This window comes from Mastacembelus armatus, chromosome 4 (genome assembly GCF_900324485.2).
Source record: "Mastacembelus armatus chromosome 4, fMasArm1.2, whole genome shotgun sequence".
In the NCBI taxonomy this organism is placed as follows: Eukaryota; Metazoa; Chordata; class Actinopteri; order Synbranchiformes; family Mastacembelidae; genus Mastacembelus; species Mastacembelus armatus.
The window spans coordinates 20914983-20938301 of record NC_046636.1 but is presented as its reverse complement, the minus strand read 5'-3'; the positions used below and the strand labels follow the sequence as shown (position 1 = coordinate 20938301).

At 40.8% G+C, this 23319-nt stretch overlaps 2 protein-coding genes across 3 annotated transcripts; one reads left to right on the top strand and one right to left on the bottom strand.

The window, feature by feature from the left end:
- Positions 1-257: 257 nt before the first annotated feature.
- Positions 258-2539, bottom strand: srd5a3 (steroid 5 alpha-reductase 3). Its single transcript, XM_026305419.2, has 5 exons — positions 2322-2539; positions 1994-2145; positions 1731-1916; positions 1522-1647; positions 258-886 (listed from the first exon to the last, which is right to left on the bottom strand). Exons 1-5 carry the CDS (start codon positions 2516-2518, stop codon positions 627-629), a joined length of 921 nt encoding a protein of 306 aa, XP_026161204.1. The 5' UTR covers positions 2519-2539; the 3' UTR covers positions 258-626.
- A 3582-nt stretch (positions 2540-6121) lies between these two features.
- On the top strand, positions 6122-20421 carry kdr (kinase insert domain receptor (a type III receptor tyrosine kinase)). Of its 2 annotated transcripts, none has more exons than XM_026305135.1 (30): positions 6122-6396; positions 7303-7396; positions 7485-7687; positions 8220-8341; positions 8732-8897; positions 9067-9206; positions 9607-9790; positions 10214-10334; positions 10467-10633; positions 10734-10890; positions 11757-11877; positions 12011-12122; positions 12225-12563; positions 12737-12883; positions 12963-13094; positions 15101-15207; positions 15622-15757; positions 16435-16539; positions 16708-16821; positions 17095-17183; positions 17414-17576; positions 17679-17770; positions 17862-17984; positions 18065-18176; positions 18265-18364; positions 18449-18554; positions 18793-18935; positions 19028-19112; positions 19415-19503; positions 19643-20421. In XM_026305135.1, the coding sequence occupies exons 1-30, from the start codon at positions 6330-6332 to the stop codon at positions 19851-19853; spliced, it is 4047 nt and encodes a 1348-aa protein (XP_026160920.1). In that variant the 5' UTR covers positions 6122-6329; the 3' UTR covers positions 19854-20421. The 2 variants fall into 2 exon arrangements, with proteins under 2 accessions (XP_026160920.1, XP_026160919.1); XM_026305134.1 differs by having other exon boundaries at positions 8729-8897.
- The last annotated feature ends 2898 nt before the right edge of the window (positions 20422-23319 follow it).

Genomic DNA, 23319 nt, shown 5'->3' with positions numbered 1-23319 from the left:
ACGTACGCACTGCTCAGCCCAGTGATTGGACAGTCATGCTGTCAGTAATATTTCCATACAAACGGAATTCAATCTGTGCCGTGTTGTGTGTGTGTGTGTGTATATATAGCATGCTGTTTAATTGTGTAAATATCTCCCTTTCATTGTGTAAATATGTTTCCATAGTTAGAAAACTATTCTGAAAGGACTTTTTTATTGAAGAAACAAACCAAATTACAATTAAGTTATTAGTTATAACGACTTTTTTATTGAAGAAACAAACCAAATTACAATTAAGTTATTAGTTATAACATCATAAGCCTGCGTGTTACGTCATCATTAGATGAAAGTACTCTGTTAGAACAAAAACAGATTTTGGTGTAACAAGTGAATTTGGCTGATCATCACAGCAGTCTCTTAGAAACACAATGCTTCTCCCCTGCAGAGAGTTTTGCTGAAGGTGAATGTTCCTGCAGCATGGGCGTCTCACGTTCACACACAGTGTTTCCCTGTTTGCTAGTGAGCAGCCTCACTTGGTCGAGAGCACCATCTCAATTGACTCTTAATGAGAGGTGAGTTTGCTCCCACACCTTCAGATCCTCAAATGTTTCTGACATTTGTCAGCACTGTTCCCCAAAAAGATCCATTCACAGCACAAAGGGTATAAATGCTTTTCTGTGTGATGGGTATGACTCATACTTGCTAATGTAAAGGTCATGACAGAGCTGTGCTGCCAATGCCTGGTTGAAGAGCACATAAAGAACAACAAGCCACCAGGTAACAGACAGGCCTCCAAAAACCAAGCTCAGTGAGACGTAGATCAAAAGCTCAGCAAAGTAATGTGGGCAGGAAACCAGTTCGAACCACCCCCCCTTCGGTACTCTGTGCGCCAGCGTCTCCACTGTTCCTGTAAGATGTGATAAAAGACAAAATTCCCAGAAAATGAACACTGCTATAGCAGAAAAAGATCCAGATATTCTTCTTATGCATCTTTGAAAACAACCAGCAAATGAATTGTTTTGTTGTGCGTGGGTTCTGGATGTGTAAATTGCAAGTTTTGGGTATTGAGTTCCCAATGACAGCTTTATATCAGTGTTGTGGTTTTGGTTTGTTCTGCTGTCCCCACATGGCTAAGAAAAATAAATAAATAAAACCCAACCTAAAACTATAAATGCAGCATACTGGACCATGAAAAAGTTTTTGCATGCCACTCTGGACATTTTACCTACAGCTATACTTCTCTTAAAGTTGTTATGACAAAGTGATTTGCTGTTTTAAAGAATTTCCCTGCGGTGATAACAACACTAAGACCAAATATAATGTTCACTGTGACAGGATTCCTTTGATAAGCACATATCAAGTCTCTGCAATCATTATTGTGTTGCCTGAAAATGAGAGAAATCAATGGTAGTCTTGGAAGAATCTATAAATGATGTTACTGTGGGAAATGGTCAGCAAAAATGAACAATACGTAACTTGTAGTAAAAGACCTAAAACACACAAAATCGCTAATGTCACGTATAGACAACTGCACAAGATTACCTGACTTTCCGGTGCGAAGCCTGGCCAGGAGGACCATGGATTGATGCTGCAATAATGACGCTCCAAGGAAAAGTGCAAATCCAGCCATGTGAAACCAATCCAACTGAAAGAAGAGGCTGCCAGTCCCTAAAAAAGAACAGCAAAAATATCAATACCACATAGTGGAACCAGCGAATGGTAGATATAGAAGAAACTAATATCAGTCTGACCTTTCCCCAGACGATCTGAGCAGAGCACAGTCAACCCTATCACAATGTAATAGCCCAGGCCAAACACATACTGGACCACATGCATGGCTCCATCAGAGAAAACACTGACAAAGCAGCACTCCAGCAGCCTCCTGAGACAATGGACCCAGAGCAGCAGCTGCACCAGCACAGTAGACAGCTGTGGACCTGCAGACAAACTAACATCACACACCAGTATGAAGCACAAAAACAGGCACTAACAGAGTCGAGGGCTGTCAACTTACCAGGACTGGCAGTGCTTAGTCCATCTGTTAAATTGTCTAATAAACCAGTCAACCATGACGGGAAAGGCTGACGCTGAAATATGGACTTTAGGTATAAGGTCAGTAGAAGCCCGTTCCAGCAAACAGAGATGGCGTAGAAGTGCCAGAACCATCTGGGAAGAAAATTTACAGAAAGCTCTAGTTCGGATGTTTATGTATATTCAGCTAAATTAAGCATATACACCTTTTGGTTTTTAAAATATAACCAATACATTAGAATCCTAAAAGTGTTATAAACATGAACAGATTGGATTATAGCGTATAGTTAGCTTAGTTATCTATCTCTAACCTTTTGGGAACATCAAACACACGCAGCCAGTCGTCTCGTTTGAGGGTTTGTTTGGTTTTTCCGTAACGAATAAGATCCTGAAACATCATGTAGAGACTACATGTCTCATATCGTTTTAATATTTTGTGAACACAAAGCGCTACAAGGAAACACAAAGCCAGAAAAGACCATAACATATTAATAAAGCTCCAAACCATTTTTGAGCTCTTGTGGACACTGTTTTGTGCAACGCGGAAAACGGACCGTTGGAAAAACAATCACAACGGTTCCGGATGAAACGTGATAACTGGAAAGGCAAAAATAATTGCGTCTTAATAATTTAATAATTTCCCAGGTATTTATGTGAAACACTTTCTATGGCGGTCCCTCAGCAGACCTTTGAGTTCGACATAATTCGACTTGATTAAAAATTTAATCAATAATCCAGCAGGTGGCAGAATTTGAATCTCCCGTATTGAAGTACAAATACAGCCAACATAAAAATTTACGACACATCCAGATGCAATACGTTTCTACAGATAGGATAAAGGTACTCTTGATACTGTAATATAAGGCTCATGACTTTATCATGCATCCCATTAGTCACCACCCATATCTTTGTAAACTTGCATCAGTTTCAATATGCAAAGTTAAATGAAGTAGTGGAATCAGTTTTCCGATAAGGGCTGTTAATGATTTTCTTTCAATTGTTTCACCTCTAATTAAAATGTTTACTTAAGTAAAATGAAGATACTGTACAATTAAGACCACAAAACAAGGCAGAGGGCCATGATTGTCATCTCATCATCATATGTGTTTGGTTTCACAGGAAGATTCAAAGGAGAATAACAATGTTTCAGTGTTTGTGTGTGTGTGTGTGTGTGTGTGTGCGTGTGCATGTGTGTATGCGCAGGTGTAAAATGTGTAAGTGGGTAGTTAACGCTCTCCGGAATCAAAAGGTGCATCAGGTCATTACACTTTGATGTTTCCAAACATTATGGCCTTGGTACTTGACTCATGCTCAGTTTTTGCTGAGCTTTCTTCTCACAGGTTCACAAGTCATCAGAGTGGGTTCCTCCTCTTGACAATGCGGTAATGTGCCAAAGGAAAAGAAGTGTGTTTGTGTGAAAGACTTGGTAAGGCCTTTGAGGCATTAGATTCCAGGATACCTCTTAGAGGAGCCTCTGCAGTATCCTGCCTGAGGAAGTGTGGACCGTTTCCTGCTTCCCTCCCTTCGCTGTCCTCAGTGTCCTCCTCTTTCTTATTGTGCCAAGACCTGGACCCTGTGTGTGGGCCCCAAACACTGCAGAAACCTTTTTGCTTGCAGTGAAAATTGTCCTCCACAGGCAGAGGACTGTATCTTAAGATTTGTGTTAAATATTTAAAGGAGCATTGTATGTACAGATTCAGATTCAGTCAGAGGAAAAGGAACAAAAAAGTATAAAGTTGTGAGACAACAGACTCCTCCTCCTCTTTGAATTTGTGAGTAATTCTCCATGTTTGGGTGTTTTGGCTAGTAAATCACACAGATGCCGCTGCAGAAAGGACGACATTTCATGTAAAACCTTTTCTATAACTGTGCCTAAATAACGTCCTTTATTGTTTCTTCTGAAGATACAGGAGTTTGTGCTGTCCCTGTGTATCTTAACATATGATTTATTTATTTCTCTCTATGCATTTAGATCAGCTGTATAGTTTTAAAAGGGGTAATAAATTAGCCTGTGTTCAGTTGAACAGTGAGATCTTCTTCCTGGATACACAGATTATTCAAATTGTGATAATCTAATCATGTGAAAAGCAGATAAGAATAAATTCAACCATTTGTCACAGCTGTGAAGCTGCACTAACCGTAATTAACTTACAGTAATTTTAACGTGATAATTCAAGTTGTAATTGATTTTATTGATTAACTCATTTACTGTTTAATGAGAAAATTTCCATGTTCTTTTTTTTTACATTTCCTAGTTTTTTATTTGATGATTTTGAATTTAACATAGTTGATTTCGTATTTACTGTCTGGTTTATTGCTCTTGTGTTTAGATCTCTAGTGGTTTTGAGCTCCTACCACTAATGTTACCTTGGAATGTCATTTTTGTGTTAGTATCATTATTGTTGTGGCACTATGTTTGTCTTTGTCTTCTCTTATCTTTTGTTTTCTGTTATGAATTTCCCCTGTGGGACGTTCATAAACCTATTAAATTTATTTAACATATTCAAAACATTTCAGTCTCTTGTTTCACTTGAGTTGCGTGTCCACAGGCACCATCTTTACTGTGCCCTCATTTCAGCATCAATCACAACAATGCAGTGCAAATGCCTGCTCCCTCCCTCTTGCACTCCTTCTCAGGGCCCAAATGCTCAGTCCCAGTTCTTTCTGTATTCAACTGTGGGACACTGACCTTTGAAATACATTTGTGTGATCTCAGAGCATAAACACAAACAGTGCTGAGGCATTTCACAGCTTTTTACTTTGTTTGCATATGAGTTGTTTTCATGCAAACACAGTTTTGGGCTTTACTACGAAGAAGGGAAACGTGCTATAAAAACAAATGTTTGAAGTAAACTTTTGTATATTTGGCGTTTTGTGACTGTACTTTGTTTAATCAGTAATTTGAAATGGTATGACAACTTTTTTGCATATTGAGGAAAGACCCAAATAGATAAAGCCAATATTACACATTCAAACATTTCACCATTTGCTTTAAAATATAATGTCATATGTTTGAATGGACCACAGTTTAAAGCAATAACCTCATATTGAATTTGGAAAACAAAGACAGGCAGAAAAATGGAAAATGTTCTTTGTTTCTCCACTTTTCCATATAGGTGTATTTAGTGTCAAGTGCCCTGCAGGAAGTGCTGGGTAGGAGGGCGGTAGGTGGTCTAATAATTGCAGTGTCCCTGTAGAAGTGACCAGGCCAGGAAACATGTGAAGCACATCGCATACCACCCTGTCATCTCCCCAAACCCTCCTGAATCTCTGCCAGTATCAATACACAAACCTCCACACTGCTACCAGGTGAAAGGCTGCATTCATCACATTGAGGGCAATTGTGAATTCCTGTGAAAAACACGATCATCTGACCAACATTTTTATCTGTGTGCTATTAGTTGATCCCTAACTTTCTGTTGATCTTGATTTCCAAAACTTATCAGACATTTTTGGTCTGGTCATAAAAGCAGATCCTCTGATTATTTGGTCCCACAAAAAGAGCGCTTTAAAAAATAGTTATTTGTTTATGCCTTCCCTTCCTTTGGGCGTTTTTCTATTGCGCTTTGTTTCCAGTTCCTTTGACCTGGTTGGACATATATAACGCTGGATCCAATGCTGGACAAATATAACAAGAGTTAAAATAAAGAAATAAAAGTGAAAAATGACAAAATGTGCAGTAATAAATTGACTGAGTAAAAACAATCCCATTGCCAGTTTTGGTTCAATAGGATGATCATCTGATCATATACATCTTAAACATGTTTTCAGTACATAATTACTGAATTAGTGTTAGTATGAATCATTTCACCACTTAGATGTGACTTTATACTTATGATGTCACTTTACTTAGAGAAGGTTTCTGGGGTAAATGGCGTCATTTTGTATATACCAGGGCATGATTGCGCATTAAATTGAACATTTAAATTAAAGATTTTTCCTCTAAACGTTTTTGGTTGGTCCTACCAACGGTCAGCAACTAGTCCCGAAGTAAAGTAGCCTCTCATGTGGTAGCTTTTAGTTGCAGTAAGAGAGAGAGAGAGAGAGACGCTCCTCCCTGCAGGCTACTCGGCTGACGCGCGTCTGTCCATCCTCAGCTCCAGCTCCATGGACACACACTCAGAGCCGCACTTTACGCACCGCTGATCTCCGTGCACTGCGACCTGTTTTCATCACTTTTCGGCGAGGAAACTTTCCCTGGAGTGGAATATAAACTCTCAAACGTTAATGGATTAGCACCAGACGTGTGGGATTGTTATTACTGCCCTGACGCATTTTAGATTGACTTGGATGAAGACTCAGTCCATGTCTTCTGTCGGATGATGGCTCAGGCAGTCCCCGCCATTCACTTACTTGGGATTATCCTGAAAATCAGTTGGGTTGCTGGTAAGATTATAAATTAATACTCATCGGGTCTTCTACTTTAACACACTTACCTGGAAAAATGGAGGAGTTTTATAAGCGAAGAGAGTTATGTATAGGAGATTATTTCCTGCTGCATGTGCTATTACACTGCTTTTATTCTTTTTTTTTTATTTCAAATTGATGTACCCCCCAGTAAAGTAGTCACAGCTGTGACTTTGTTACAGCTGTGACTACAGCTGTAACAGCCTGGTCACTTCTACAGGGACACTGCAATTATTAGACCACCTACCGCCCTCCTATATTTTCTGAATACTTATTCACTGGATAAATTCGAAAGGTGAAGGGTATAAAAAGAAATTCTTTTGTAATATCTTGTTGAAAAAAGAAGAGAAATCTGTGTCCACCTGGCAAAGAAGAATTTGTATAATTAGTCACATGTCTACTTGGTGAACTTAACTTGTTAGGCTTTTATTCCATACAGTACAATGTGATCTTTAGGGCCTCACAGGGAGGCGGTGAGCAGCCTGTATCCTCAGAAACAGGAACCCCACCTAGGCCACACTGTGCTTGGCTATTGAGCCTGACCCGGCCCATCTTCCTCTGCTTCCTGTTTTGACAAAGCTCCGCCATTTGCTACAACAGTGGAAAAATGGCCCTGGGTAGTAATTGAGTTAGTTACGAAACACCGCCCCTACCTCAAATACTGGAAACTTTTTTAAATTGTACAGTTTCTATCCTGTTTTTTTTTTACCTGATTTGATTTCTATTAAGTTTTTACAGTGTGTGTCTTGGAAAAGATAATGGTGTGACCTCCGACCCCCTTATACAGAAATGATTTATTAGAGGTATACAGACCGATGTCATCGCTAGTGATTGTTTCTGTTGTCAGTCCTTGCTTTGATTAACTTGTTCTGTTGATTCCTGCAGCCATTGAACTGCGGTTTATGCCTGATCCACCAATGCTTAACATCTATGGCATTCATAGGATGAACAAATCCGAAAACCTAGAACTTACCTGCAGGTTTGCATAAATGTATCTTACCATGCACTGCACCGTACATACACAGCGTAGATACAGACCATTTATAATTCTTTGTTTTCTCTGGCAGAGGCCGCCAGTACCTGAGGTGGACCACCCCTCCAACGAGCACACGCTTCTCTACCAGTGACTGCAGTGGATCAGGACTTTTCTGCACAACACTAAGGATCTTCAACGCAACCGTCAATGAAACTGGACAGTACCAGTGCTCTTATAGAGACCTGAAAGTGGAAGACGGCAAGACTTCAGTAGCAGCTTATGTGTTTGTCCATGGTATAATTCGTTTTAACCTTGTTTCACAGTAGCTGTAGTGATTGCAGAGGCGAGATGGTGCTGTATTTTCTTGTGATGCTTTGTTATACAGAAATACTTTATGGCTGATATATGACAAAATTCTTTGGCATTTGGAAAATCATAAATAAGTACTTTTTGATTTAGGCCGTAAAGGCAATAAAATCATCTTTTACCTAATATTGTTCTTCACAACCTCAGAGACACTCACTGATGCCTGTCAACAGCCATTTGGTGAAGTTTGTATTTCTGTATGATTAGACATGTATTTTTCACAGTAATGATGAATATGAATATGTATATATACTATATACTACTCATATATTATATGAATTGAAGTGAAGCAGAGTGAAAGCTCAGTTTACCTCATGTTTCTGTGGCCATGAAATGATTTTATGCCGTGTGTTTGTTCCAACATCCAGTTATGCACAAGAAAAGTCCAAATCAACTGAAAATTAAATGTATCTAGTTTCACACTACTGTCTGATGTCTATACATGTGGTTTGATTTTTAGATGACAGGGTGCCATTTGTACCGTCCGAGAAAGACTATGAGGTGGTTTTCATCCGTGAAGGACAGCGGGTGGTGATACCGTGCCGAGGGTCGTTGGAGAATCTCAACGTTACGCTCCACACTGTAAGGACGAGTTGTTTCTGTTCTCATATCATCTTCTGTCTGAGAGAAATCCAGCATCTTAGAACCAGGAGCGACTTTCAACTGTAGGATGAAAGATGTAACAGTGGTGGAAGAATTGGGTTATAAAACATATCATTATAGATTAATATCAACTAATATCACATATATATATATATTTAAAGGGGTGCTCCAAAAATTCAGTTGCGTTTCAGAGTTAAGGGTGGGGGACTTTAATAAAAAACAAATAGTCAAACTCAAACAAACACACAGTTTTGAAGAGTAATGTTATCTTATTAACTCAGCCAGATAAGATTAATGGCACAATATGCTGTTAGTTATGTTTTTTTTATTCTTTCTTGAAATTTATGAAATTACTATCTCTGTCAGAAGTATCCAAATAAGGAGCTTCATCCAGATGGGAAGGATTCTTGGTGGGATGCCAGGACAGGTTTCACTGTTCCCAGTCATCTGATCAGCTACGCCGGTGTTGTGTCCTGTCAGACTCGAATTGGAAATGAGACTTTTAAGTCTCCGCTCTACATTGTGGCTGTTGTCGGTAAGATAAATAAATGCACACAACATGGGGACAGTGATCCTAAGTATGAGAGGGAGTGGGTCAAATGAGTGAGTGAGGGAGACTGGGTACAAAGAGAGAGAGAGTCTGATGTCTCAGGAGAACAATAGGCTGTCAACTGACTGCCGTGTCTTCCCTTCCTTTTCTGCAGGATACAAGATCTATAACCTGTCCCTGACCCCTGTGGAAGTGAGGCTGTCTGTGGGGGAGCGGCTGGTGCTCAGCTGCCTTGCCCACACCGAGCTCAACGTGGGCATCGAATTCAACTGGACACACTCTGGTCAGGCCCTGGTCAGTGCCCAAACCATTTCGGCTCTTCTTCTGTTTAATGAACTTGCATCACAACTGTCCATCAACTGACAAGACTGACAGATACCAGAAGTGCTGTATCTCACTTCCTGTGACCCTTCCACACATCCCTCACTTCCTGCTTTCAGGAATCTTTTAGCTGATCTCTATACAACGAGATCGAATTGCTGAGGTGACCAAAAGATCTAGACAAAAAGTCACTGCAGACATTTTTGGTGGCACTGCTTACGTAAGAAACATAAGCTTGGGGGACTAAAGTTTGGTTGTCTCTGTATTAAAAAAAATGAAGTCTTACCCACTTAGTTATTCTGAAGTGTTCTTTTGTTCTAAATGATCTGTTTTAAAAGTTAAACTGCATTTCTTGTATGTTTCTTGTTGTCAGACCTCAGGGAATGGATCAAGGCCCAGCCATGCAACAGCTCATAAGAAGAAGCTGTGGAACTCTCTGGAGTTGTCCAACACACTCATAGTGGAGAATGTGACGGTCGATCACACTGGAGAATATACCTGCACTGCGTCCAGTGGGCAGATGGAGAAAAGTGCCTCAGCCTTTCTTAAAGTGTATGGTGGGTGCCCTGATAACAATTATTATTATTATGGTTACATCCATTAGATTTAACATTCAGGATATGCAGTGCATCATTCTGTTCTCTCTGATGCACTGCATGTTGTAGGTTGGAGTTTGTTTCGTTTGTTTTCTTGAAACAATGGCACCTTTTTTGTAATATATGATATCTTTTAAAATATTGTATGTTGTGTGCACTGAATATTGTTTGCCCTAATTTTCCATATGTTTAAAATTTTGTCATCAATTTGTCCAGCAGAGCTGAACTGGCAAAACTGACAAATACCTAGTAAAAGGTCTCAGACAACTTTATGTGAAATGTTCAAAGTGAATTACCAACAGACTAATATAGCTTTGATTATTGAATTATTACTATGTTGATGTGTGTCACTGACTGACTTTGTGATTTTTCTTGTGTTTGCAGAAAAGCCTTTCATTGACATAGAAGAGCCATGGTTGAAGGTCTGGGAGGTAAATGTGGAGGATCAAAAGTCTACACAGATCCCTGTCAAGTACTTAGCCTACCCTGACCCCAGCTTCAAATGGTATGAATAACAGTTATAAGTAAAGTGCTGAAGACAGAGGAAACCTTTAGTTGTGATATTCTGACATTCCTCCATTTCACATACTGTATGTTTTGGATTCCTTCATAACATTTCTCTCCTCTGTCTGCCCAGGCTAAAAAATGGTCTACCACTGAAGGAAGACTATAGAATAAAACAGAGGAGTGATGCCCTTATCATCCGTGGAGTCAAAGAAATTGATGCGGGGAATTACACAATTGTCCTGATCAATAAGATTACTAAAGAGGAACAGAGACGCTCCTTCCAGCTGCTGGTCAATGGCACGTATTCTCTGTTCTTCTTCTCTTCCCTTCTTCATGAACTGCCTGATATTGTGGGTCAAGAGACAGTCATGATTACTCTTCTTGTCTTCTCCTGCAGTTCCTCCTAAAATCATTGAGAAGGAGGTTGCTGTGGACACTGATGTGCACCCGTATGGCAGCAGTCCCACCCTGAGGTGCACCGCTCGTGGATTTCCCACACCTGCACTGATCCACTGGCAGTGGATGTCCAAAGAGGACTGTCCGGAGGCGTTTGTGTAAGTTACCTTTCTTCAGTGTGTGTGAGTGAAAGATTGAACAAGGGGGGGCTTCCTAATGTGTACGCACTCAGTGTTCACGTGCTTCTCAGTCACTCATTGTCAACAGGTTGTTGATTTCACAGAGGAATAGCTGTTTTCGTGATGTTTACAAAAACAAGAGAAGAGACAATGAGAGCACGCTCTGACCCGATGCAGATCAGCGGATGTGATTCATGCTCTTCACAATGTCCATTTTTAGAAAGACATCAATTACTCAGACTCAGAATGTTTTTCCTAATTTTGTACAATTATATTTTTGCTACAAGTCATGTGCCTCTTTAGAGGAGCTTCAGATACAGACACAGTTCTCTCTGTGCTGCTTGTAGCACAGACGGGATCTCTCGACAGTTAGACAACAGCCTTCCCAGGTATGCAGTAATTTGTCGAGCGCTGATAGAAAAGAGAAGGCTGCTTTAACAATCAGCAGGTTCCTTATCTTCTGCCTGCACATCAGGACCCTTTCACTACATTTCCTGTTGTTCCCGTCGCGCTCGTTGTCAAAAAAGAGCTGCTCTTTTTGTGTACTTTCTGCCCCTCATTATCATGTACGTAGTTTTACGGTCGTGTTTGACACAATACTCAGTCTTCCTGTGTTTCTTTCAGTAATTGTGACTGACAGCTGTTTGCATGTTTTAGCAAAAAAACAAATTACATAATGTAGCAAAACAAAACAAAAAAAATTAAGTGTTTTTGTTTAAAGAAAACATATGAAAAAACAGTATAAGGCAGTTTGTGCATCAGTGAGGATTTTTTTTTTTTTTTTTTTTTTTTTAGTTAGAGTTATTTTTAGTTTCACCTGATTTCTCTCCATTTGTTCCCACCAGGTCAGGGCTGATTAAGTCTGAGATACCTCTGAAAAAATGTACCGGGTGGAGAGATATCACCAACAGCTCTGGTCATAACCCTGTAGACCGAATTGTGACTGACACTGATCATGCCCAAAAGGTAAATAACACTTGTTGATCACCCTTAATTTCCCCTGTGACCTGCCACTGCAAGACTCACATCAGATAAACTGTGGATGTTGTATTGTATTTACAAATCTGAAGTTCTTAACTAAATAACTGTGTTCACATAGAAAATTGTGAGCTCTTTGAAGATTAAGAAAGCTGAGGCTCGTGCACTCTATAGATGCATGGCTGCCAACAAAGTAGCAGAGGATTCACGCATCATCCTTTTCCATGTCACACGTGAGCACTGTGGTTTTTCTATTTTCCTGCTTTCTCTTTCTGTAATCATTTCAGTATAAATCAGGGCTTTCTCATTCTGAATTCTGTGTCCAACCCAATTAGGCGGTCTTGAGGTCAGCATGTTGCCATCCAACGAGCCTGTAGAGGAGGACCATGTGGCTTTGAGGTGTAGGGCAGACAAGCTGATCTACGGCAACCTTGCCTGGTTCCGCGTGGCCAACATCTCAAAATCAGAGCAGCTGGCGTCGGTGCAGCCCTGCCGCTCCCTGACGCTGCAGCCCCCGTCACAGTCTGTGCTGGCCACCCAGCACGGGACCAACGTGACCCTGGAGCTGCTGCTGCCCAACGCATCTCGTCAGGATGAGGGTCTGTATGCCTGTCAGGTGCAAAACATCAAGACAAAGGAACGAACCTGCCTATTACGCCGTCTTTCTCTCAGAGGTCAGAAAAATAAATTAACTTTATTGTTAATCAGAAAATTCATGAAACACAATCATTTGAGTGTCTGAAAACTTTAAGTTGTTTTTTTTCAGATATTTTAAGCAAGTTTTAAAAAAGCAAGATTTCTATTTTTCACTATGTTTGAAATTAAGTTTCTTCAATCCCAATTTTAGGTCTTGAGGCTGCACGGGTTGTCAATAATCTAACCGATCAAAAAGTTAACATTAGTGCAACCATCAGTCTTCTCTGTGATGTTGCTGGGACACCAACACCGACGGTGGTGTGGACCAAAAACAACCACACCGTGGTGGAGGGTTCAGGTGAGGCTTCAATGGCTGCTCAAAGAAAAGTGACTCACATTGCAAGGTCCCCATCGCTGAAAACACTGTTTGCTTTCAGGCGTGATCCTGAGCCAGCAGAACCATGTTTTGACCATTCAGCGTGTGAAGAAGGAGGACAGCGGCCTGTATACCTGCACTGCCTGCAACAGCCGGGGCTGTGACACCTCACAGGCCTTTTTGACGACTGAAGGTCAGTGCCTGTTTAAACAAAATCTGTGCTAATGGCGACTGAAACACAGCTCTTATAATGATGTTATAATGATGTTTGTTCATAGCATGGATGGATTATGGGACACTGTAACCTTGATATCGAAAAGGGGCCCAATCCTTCTACACCATGTAGGAGCAAGAGACCCAAACCAAAATTCATTGCGGGCACACTGTTCACAGTTGTGTAGTTTGTAGCATCACCTTGTGGTCTCTTTATATTGGTTTTGTGTTTTTGTATTCATTTAGCATCTCTATGTGTTTGTGGTAGTTGTTTTGTGTGTCCTTGTTGTTTTGAGTTCTGTTGTTTTATGTCTTTTGTGGTACTCTTCTGGCTTTCTCTTGATTGTTGTGTCACTTCGTAGTTTTTTTTTTTTGTATGTCTCTTTGTGTCTATGTGATTGACTTTCCAACAAGAGATCTTGACAGTCATGTCCCAGTAGGCCAGTTCAAAAATCCATCCATGGCTAATAATGAAAAATATCTTGTTTATGGTTCATGCAAGAGCCTTTAGCCGTAACCTCTTCACGTGTGCGGGACTCACAAAGGCCATGTATTTATATCTGGCCTCAGTGTTTCACATCACACATACAATATGTTTGATAAGATGTGGAGTAACTTTGCTCCCACATGACAGGAAGTTGGCCCAGTAAGCGCACATCCTCCTGCAGTTTCTAAATCCAAAACAATGAGGAGACTGCAGGACAAAGGGAGAGGTCAGCCCCGCACTAGCTGCAGCCTCTGCTCTCCTGTCCACCCTTTTCTGTCCTGAACGCAGAGACAAAATGACAAACAAACAAATGCACTAACTAGAACCAGGGCCTACGTGACCTGATCCCCGCCAGCAGAATACAGGCCCAGTTATAGCAGCTCCAGCTTTTCTCGCGCGCCAGCTCTGCTAACGAGGGAGGGTAACGCCGACAAGAAAATCTTTGTGAGGGAGTTTAACAGAAAAGGACAATTTAAAACTAAAGAACTTTATGAAAATCATTATGGTGGGGTGGGTGGTTGAATCTATTGTTTCATTTTATAGAAACACAACTTACTCCACCAGCATTATTAATATATTCTCTGGACCCTTCCCATGACCCTTCCCTTGACTTACAGTATACCCATACCCACTGAATATATCAAACTAAAACATTTATGGCAAATAGTAAATGGTTATTTTAGCCACAAAGGGAATAAAAGAAGCACAGGCAGCAGCTCATTAGCTTCTGATGGACCCAGAGTCCACTCATTAAAAATATCTGTGAATTGAGTCAGATGAAGCTGTAGTCTGATGTTTCTGAGATCAGAAGTCTGACCATCCACCAAATCAGTTTACTTGCCGCCAGAGCCACAGCATGTGTCTTTGATGTCTCTTCAGAATGAATGCCATCATTTACCGTAACCACATGATTTTTAAAAAAACAAACAAAGAATGAAAGATTACATTAAAAGACCAATCCTCCATCTCCCCAAAAACTTCAGACTATCTTCCCTTATGCTAAAAGTAAAAATTAAACAAGTGTTGCCTCTTCTGATCTCATCTTTCCTCCAGTGTTTTTCTGCACATTCCCTAAACTCAACTGTAGTGGAGAGAGGCGGTTCATTACACCATGTACTTATATACCACTATGACTCTGATAGGTCTTTTCCAAGTTGTCTTTGGCAGTTTGTTCGTGCTGACTCCTGACCGTTTGTTATGACTAGATAAAATATCAGTTTGCTTACAGTCCAGATTCCAACAGTTTCCTTCCTCCAACCCAAACACAGACACACACATACACATGTGTACATGCCAAAGACAATGACAAACCTGTCTGGACTTTATGCAACAGTGGCAATGCACGTCACTGAAATTCTACCCGACATTCCTCTGCAACTGTCCCATGTATTTCTCTGAAAATTGGCCCCACATTTGTCAGATTAGTTGCATGATATGTTCTTTGACACATTTTATCATCTTGAATGCTCCTGCAACTTATATTGTTGTGTTTATTCTAGGCACAGAGGAAAAGACCAATGTGGAACTGATTGTTCCTATTGGGTCAGTGGTCATCGCAATGTTTTTCTGGTTGCTGATCGTCTTTGTCATCCGTGGAAGAAAGAGAGTAAGGACTTCCTCATCCTCATCCTCATCCTCCCTTTGGCACATTTTTCCTTCCTTGGATTTTCCCTGCAGTTCCACACAGGGGAGCTGACGATGGATAAAAATATTAACTGCTAAAACACAGACACATGCATGGGCACACACACTGTGGGTGACTGATTAGAAGTGACTGGTCTGGTCCTCAGTGGCCAATCTGCTTTGTATCCAGGAACAACAGGATCACGTTCTGCTCCCATAAGTCACGTAGACCCGCAACACAGACAGGGCCCCTCTTTCTGGATGGGCTCCAGAGTCACTAGACAACTGCTCTACAGTTTTAATGCAGTGAAAGGGAGAATTGAGACAAATGATGGCTTGTTCATTTACACATTGCATGTCTGCTTGTCTCATATTTCTCACTCTCATCACTGTGTAGCCAAACGGTGGGGATCTGAAGGCAGGCTACCTGTCCATGATCCTGGACTCAGAGGACATGCCCATGGACGAGCAGTGTGAAAGGCTCACATATGATGCTAACAAATGGGAGTTTCCACGGGAAAGGCTAAAGCTAGGTGAGGCATAAATCTCATTAAACCCAGAGACTACTGTAGGCAACTAGGTGACATAGCAAGTAAAGACAAAGACAAGGAAGTGTCCTTGAGCTGAAATGCCTCTCAGAGATAGGACTCACTAATATTAGACAACTGTAACACAAACAATGAGTAGATAACATGAAATAGAAAGTTACATGTGATTAAAAATTTCCAGTTTCGTTAGTTTACATAAATGCTAACTTAACCGAACTTAATGAAAAAAGCAACAAAGTTAGATTTCCAAGTTAACTTTCCCTGAACAACTGAGAATCTACACAGACTTAGATTTCCATGACGAATCTGTGTTACATGAGCTAACATGAAGACTAAGGTTGTGTCTGAAAGCACTTCCTATTTGAGTGTGTAACTTTATGCACTATATAATACCCTCACAAATTCCATAATTATTGTGTGTTTCAATAAAACAAGACACAAATGTCCACCAACCCTTGGTGGCAGTAGAAGTAAACTCACAGCACTACCAAAGTCAATAGGAGACACTGCCTGGAGCCCATGAATGTCTGTATACATTTTAATGGAAATGCATCCAGCAGTTGTTGAGATCTTCTAGTTTAGGTCGAAGTGTTAGATGGGTCACTCAGTCCACACTGTGTTACTTGCAAGTGTATCTTCACAACACGTGTTTTGCATTAAAGGTGATCCACTGGGGCGAGGAGCGTTCGGACAGGTGGTAGAAGCAGCTGCCTTTGGCATAGAGAAAGCTTCCACATGCACCACTGTTGCAGTAAAGATGCTTAAGGGTTAGTACTTTGTCCTCCATTCTTTCCACACATACACACACACACACAACACACACATATATACCTATATATATATTTGTATACGTGTGTGTGTGTGTGTGTATTGATTGATGCAGATAGTACACTTCCAATCACACACTCAGTTAAATTTAACTCCTTATGTCACAGAGGGAGCCACATCTAGTGAGTACCGTGCCCTGATGTCAGAGCTTAAAATCCTCATTCATATTGGACATCATCTGAATGTGGTCAACTTGCTGGGAGCCTGTACGAGGCCTGGTGGTAAGTTTTTGAACCTCATCCTCTTTGTGACCTGAACATGCAGCATTCCTAAGTAATTTTCTCCTTTATGATGATAGGTGATGGAAATTCCCTGACCTAATATGGTCTTACCTTCAAACACAAAGCTATCAGTGTTTATCTTGGCTCATTATTTCCTTTCCTATAATATGCCTAATACTTCCCATTAATTCAGTTCCTGTGGTACTGTAATGGGCTGTTATGAGTTGTTGATCCTTTGATCCTTAACCTCTTTGCTGTTTCCTGTTTCCACAGGGCCACTGATGGTCATTGTCGAGTACTGTAAACATGGAAACCTCTCCAGCTACCTGAAGAGCAAGCGTGGAGAGTACAGTCCCTACAAGGTAAATGACTTGTGACCCATATAAACTAACAAATCGCAGCCAACCCTCTGATGTGGTTAACCTCAGCCCAGCCCACTGCCCCATCACATCACTGACCACAGTACTGTACTCCAGTGTCAATCCATAGCTTGTATCTAATAATCTAACAGTGTGGCCAAAACAATACCTGTATCCAGAAGAAAATGAATACAATTACTTACATGATATTGGTGTTTTCTTGTGGCCAACAGAGGAAGCGGGTGGATAGCCAGAAGTGGGTATCTGCAGAAGAGGATGTGACTGAAGGAGATCTGGGTCTGGGGAAGACTGCCCAGTTGGACATCTGCACAGGAACGGCTGTCTGCTCCACAGCTGGAGACAATACTTCAGGCAGCAACATGGACACTCAGGAAGGTGCTGAAAACAGCTCAGAATGGCACAGTTGGCATTTTACCTCATGCTTGTATACATTTGGTTGACCTGTATGATTATAAAATACCTTATGTGTTACTACAGAGAGCACAGACGATGACCATCTAACCATGGAGGACCTGATAAGCTACAGCTTCCAGGTGGCCAAAGGCATGGAGTTTCTGTCCTCTCGCAAGGTGAGACTACCGTTATCTATAAATCTCTGTGTTAGTTGTTAAAAGCTGGAGATGACAATCAGTCTAAATGAATCTGTCTATGTCTCTGTAGTGTATCCACAGAGATCTAGCAGCCAGAAACATCCTGCTATCAGAGAACAATGTTGTGAAGATCTGTGACTTTGGCCTCGCTAGAGATGTCTACAAAGACCCTGACTATGTTCGCAAGGGAGATGTGAGCTCTCAGAATGAATGCTAACATGCTCTATCAAGCTAATTCCTGTGGAACAAAAATTAATACATTAATTTCTACAGGCACGTCTCCCTCTAAAGTGGATGGCTCCTGAGACCATCTTTGACCGGGTGTACACTACACAGAGTGATGTTTGGTCCTTTGGAGTTCTTCTGTGGGAGATCTTCTCCCTGGGTAAGAATAGAAATCACTAACACACATAACACTGAGCACATATTAACCAGTGTATACCTGCAGTCACCTCTGTCTGTCTGTCCTGCAGGAGCTTCTCCATATCCAGGTGTCTGCATCGATGAGTCCTTCTGCCGGAGGCTTAAGGAAGGCACCAGGATGAGACCCCCAGAATATGCCACCACTGAGATGTGAGGGGAAAGTTAGTCTGATGGAGTTCAGCTGATTGCAAAAATAAAACTCAAGCTAAGACTCCAATTGATTTGTGTTCACAGATACCAGACCATGTTGGACTGCTGGTTGGATCGTCCCACAGACAGGCCAACATTTGCAGAGCTGGTCGAACATCTGGGGAACCTGCTACAGGCCAGTGCCCAACAGGTCTGTGTGTGTCAAAAACATAAGTATGCAAATAGCTTCAGACTTTGGGTATGTCCAGTAAGGCACAGCTGATTACAAATTCACACCCATTTACCTGAGTGTTTCCAAATCATTCTGCAAACTTTAGGAAGTCATTACCTGAAGTTGAAGTTAAAAGACCTGGCTGATGCAAACTTGTTAGAATTTATTGATCCAGTGGGTATTTGAGATGATAAACACAGCCTGTTCTTGGTTTCAGGATGGGAAGGACTACATCCCACTCACAGTAGGTGAGGCAGAAGGACCTCCAGTGACCCTTGACCCCAGGAGCCCCAACAGCAGGCCTCAGAGTGGAGAGATCTTGGAAACTCAGCTCCACTATGACAAACCACCAACTCTTGGGTCAGCAAGATGATCGCAGTTGTCACTCTGCTTTGGAGCTCTTACATATAAATGTCAAACTATTATGTGTATTCATTGACTTCTCTATGCAGACTGTCTGAACAGAGTGAGAAGTGCAGTCGGCCCCTCAGTGTAAAGATGTTTGAGGACATCCCTGTTGCTCACAGTAGCGTCATGGTGAGTGTCTGTGACTCCACAAATGAAATACATAAACCTCATTTGTAGATGGATTAAATATGGCTAAAAAACTAGAAACAACATTGATATAATTCAGTTTAGTTGTACCAGTCTTCTCTGACACCATACCTATTTGGGTTGAGTGGGTGGAGTTAATAAACTGGCAACTATATGTCCTGTACAGTAGTTTCCTATTGATCTTGAAACACTAATTTACAGTAAAACGAAGTTGGAAAGTAAAGAATGTTAATGTTTCACTGTCAAGTGCCAAACACAGGTGTTTCTTTAAATTGTTTCTGCAGGAGGGCCACACAGACTGTGGTATGGGCTTCTCACCAGAGGAGGTAAAAGGTTTGAATCAACTGCAGCTGCAAATCCCACCCAGCTTCAGGTGAGGACTGAGCATCAGCTGATAACCCACATTACATGTTATCCACTCTTAACCATATGATATCTGTTTGAGAACTCTAAACACATTGGCTTTTGGGGTTTTTCATGACAAATGTCTCCTTGCTGCTTCCTTTCTTTAGCCAACTTCTGCGCTGTAAGAGTAAAGAATCTCTAGCATCAGAATCATCCAATCAGACGAGCGGATACCAGTCAGGGTACCACTCTGACGACACAGACACCCCTATCTATGCTAATGAGGAGGTGATCATGAAGCACAACATGCTGAAGAAGCCTCCACCTCCGTCTGACAAGTTCAACATGGAGATCCGCTACAGTACACCCCCCGTCTGACCCCAAGTATCCCACCCCAGTTCACCCTCATCCCTGAGTCTTTTCATTGTACAGTACTTTACCTTCCACAGGTATTACACTTTAAGAACAATGGAAACACAAGCAATAGAAATCTGTTCACTGTGATGTTAAGATGTTTTTACATGAGATAACTTAATAAGTCAGCGGAGAAAAATGAAGGTTGTATGATAAGTCTGAAGTGCATCACTCCTTGGACAGCCAGAGAAATGCTATCATGTTTATGAGTCGAAGGCCTGGGCAACCGAGACACGTCTACTTCCTAAGGCGAAATCCTCCCAGTTCCATTGTTGCAGGAAATGGCATCTGGAATTTTTTTAGATAATTGAATCAACAAATGTTTTCTTTTTTTCATTCTCTTTGTTTTGCTGGCACAGAGAAATGGCCAGTATGGAGGCACTTCTCTCAGATCAGAAAGAACAATGCTTCTACTGTCATATTTGTACAGTTCTTGTATTCATTTAACTTTACAATATTTTATTAAAAGTGTACTAATAAACCTGTAATAAATGTAACTAGTTTTATAAAATAAAAATACTCACAGATTAAAGTGATTCCTGTGTGTTACTTTTTTGACAAAGTCTCCTTGCTTATGCCCAAACATCATCAACTGTGATTGTGTTTGTCTGTTTCATTGCATCATACACTTGTCATTTCCTTTTTCTGTTTTACGCAAAGAAAACAATACCCTCTCAGCCTTGGTCATTCACGCTGTGTGTGAGTGTGTGTGTGCATGTGAGTCCTATATGAACAATGCCCTTCCAGCCTTGGGTATTTTCTTAGTTGTATTCAGCTCACAGTGCCCATAATATCCTGGCCAAGGCCAGTGTGAGTCAGTATCGCAACAAAGTAAGGGGCTCATTTAAAAAGCAGGCAGGTCAGTGAAGAACACCCAAAAAAACAACAAAAACACAAATTTCTGGATGCATTTTCCAACTTGCGTGACAGTCACAGTACCACCTATATATATTTGTTATACAAAACAGTAAATGTGCACCAGTGGTGCTGGGCCCAGTGGCTGAGCGCATGAGAACAAAGCATGTTTTGTCTACAACCAAGGACAACAAACTTCGCTAATTATAGCATACTAGAGGAAACGACTTGCAGCCTCTGAGGAGTGGAGTGTTTCCACACTTCCACACGTAACATTGCAGGTTAAATATAGAAGGTGCTTCCCATTACCAGTGGAGGAGGCCAGAAAGACAGCTTAATGTAGGTGTATTCAACATGTAACGAAGACAGAGACATTTTTCTAATGCAGTGCCTATAAAGTGCCTGTTCACCAAAAATTGGAATACAAATGGTCTGTGAAGCTCTAAAGTCATTAGACAAATATTGTTAAAAAAGGAAGATCATTACCTCACTTTGTTTTTCTATTTCTTTGCAGCTTCTTAAAGTTAGGGCTGATGGAGCAACAGTGCCCTCTACTGAGCTAAACACGTCATCACGTTTCATTTACTCCTCTGTTTCAGTTCAGTAGGTATGACACCTGATCAATAGATGTGATATGCAAAGAAAAAAAATTAAATATAATGGCACTTAGATATACTTAGTTGATCTTCTCTTTCTGGTGCGTTTATAAAGTAGACACAGACACGACCTGTATCTGGGACAAATAAAGGACACATCTTCCACTGCAGGAACTCACTTTAATTTCCTCAGAAATGGACAAACAACCCCAAGGCAGAGCTCTGCTCTGCCAGGAAATACCTTGGCTTTCACAGACATCGCCAGTCTCAAAGTAATAGTACACACCCAATCTACCCAGCTGCCAGCTCACCAAAAGGAGCTGAAAATGGCAGACAGACAGACTCTTCCCATCAGTCAATATACATCTGGCAGTCAGTGCATGATTCCTAACAGCTGCAGTTGAGTTAGAACGGTCAGTGTGGCCAAATCACGCACTGCATTCTTCTTCCACGCCAGCTCAGAAACTTTTAATGATTCCAAGCGCTAGACTATTTGAAACTCAGAAATGATGATTTACAGTTTATACTGCATATGAACGTGGAGTCAGCAGTAATTCCTGAGTGCTGAGAGTTAGGAAACTATCAAGAACACAAGCTTAGATGTTTAATCAGTTAAGTCAAGAAAATAAATGAACATTTGAACTAGTTATCTTATCTTAAATGATCATTCTTATTGTTGAAATAGCTGACTAAAAATATTATTTAATTTTAAATAACTGAAATAATAGCCTCTGCCCTTTTCTGTCTGCATCTCTCCACCACAGCTTCCAGTGAGTCCAGCCTCACTCCAGTCACTGAACCAGCTTTTTGCACCAGTTTGTCCAGCCGCCTTGCATCCTTCTGCTTTATGCTGCCTCCCCAGCAGACTGTAGCATACAACAGCACACTAGCTACCATACTTTGGTAAGACAATTGCAGCATCTTCCTGCAGACGTCTATATCTACTATCAGCATGAAAATGTATTTGAGTATTTAATTTAAGTACTAAAAGTAAAAGTAGTCATTCTGGAAATTTAAATACCCAAGTATTATATCGATACCTTAACATTGTATTAAAGTACAGTACTTGAGTAAATCTACAGTACTTAGTTACTTTTCACAAAGTACCAGTGATGATTGAATGAAACAGAGCCAAAAGTAAGATAAGATAAGATAAGATAAGATAAGATAAGATAAGATAAGATAAGTTAAGATAAGATAAGATAAGTTAAGTTAAGATAAGATAAGATAAGATAAGATAAGATAAGATAAGATAAGATAAGATTACAAAAATTGATTACACTGACCTAAACAGTGACAGCTAAATAATATGAATAATGCTATAACAAATCCACTTCTATATAATTAATGGTCTTACGTACTATCATATTTAAAATGAGTGGGAACCACTGTAGTCTACATCCAAATTCAGACAGGATCACTCAGTAAACCTTAAGTTTACAGGTCCACTCTGAATATCACCACCTGATCTCACACAGCTATGCACAGCAGCTTTTTTTCAAGCTGTAACTCCCACCACTATGTGGTAGTAACGCTCCAACATCAGTTCCCCAAACTAAACAAAAATCTGAGATTACAAAGCGGTAGCGCAGCAAAGAAGACTTGATTGCTGTTACACACCAAGATACTGATGGTATGTAACATTTGATATGCGATCAGTAAGGACACAAGGTAATAGCTTGCAGGATGATAAGTAAACTAAATCTCCCTTGCACTTTCCACTTATCTGTCTAATCACATCCGAAAAGATTAGCTGAATCCTGGACACGTTTACGGAGCAAGACACACATGCTCACGTTAGTATGAAGCTGACAGCCCGGCCTGTCAAAGTGTCAGACTGTAATCAGCATGTCAGACAGAGATAAGAAACTGTGATTTCCTACTCCCAGGCTCTGTCATTACCCTGTCACTAACCTATCTTTAAAGACACAGAGAGAAAATCAACTACTACAAATCAATGCAGGGACTTGTAGTGTATT

Coding starts and splice junctions, on each gene's coding strand:
- kdr (XM_026305134.1), top strand. CDS start 6,330: ATGATGGCTCAGGCAGTCCCCGCCATTCACTTACTTGGGATTATCCTG. Junction 10,335..10,466: donor CCTGACCCCAGCTTCAAATG/GTATGAATAACA, acceptor CTGTCTGCCCAG/GCTAAAAAATGGTCTACCAC. Junction 15,758..16,434: donor ACGGGAAAGGCTAAAGCTAG/GTGAGGCATAAA, acceptor TTTGCATTAAAG/GTGATCCACTGGGGCGAGGA.
- srd5a3 (XM_026305419.2), bottom strand. CDS start 2,518: ATGGTTTGGAGCTTTATTAATATGTTATGGTCTTTTCTGGCTTTGTGT. Junction 1,917..1,993: donor ACTAAGCACTGCCAGTCCTG/GTAAGTTGACAG, acceptor GTTTGTCTGCAG/GTCCACAGCTGTCTACTGTG. Junction 887..1,521: donor GCTTCGCACCGGAAAGTCAG/GTAATCTTGTGC, acceptor CACATCTTACAG/GAACAGTGGAGACGCTGGCG.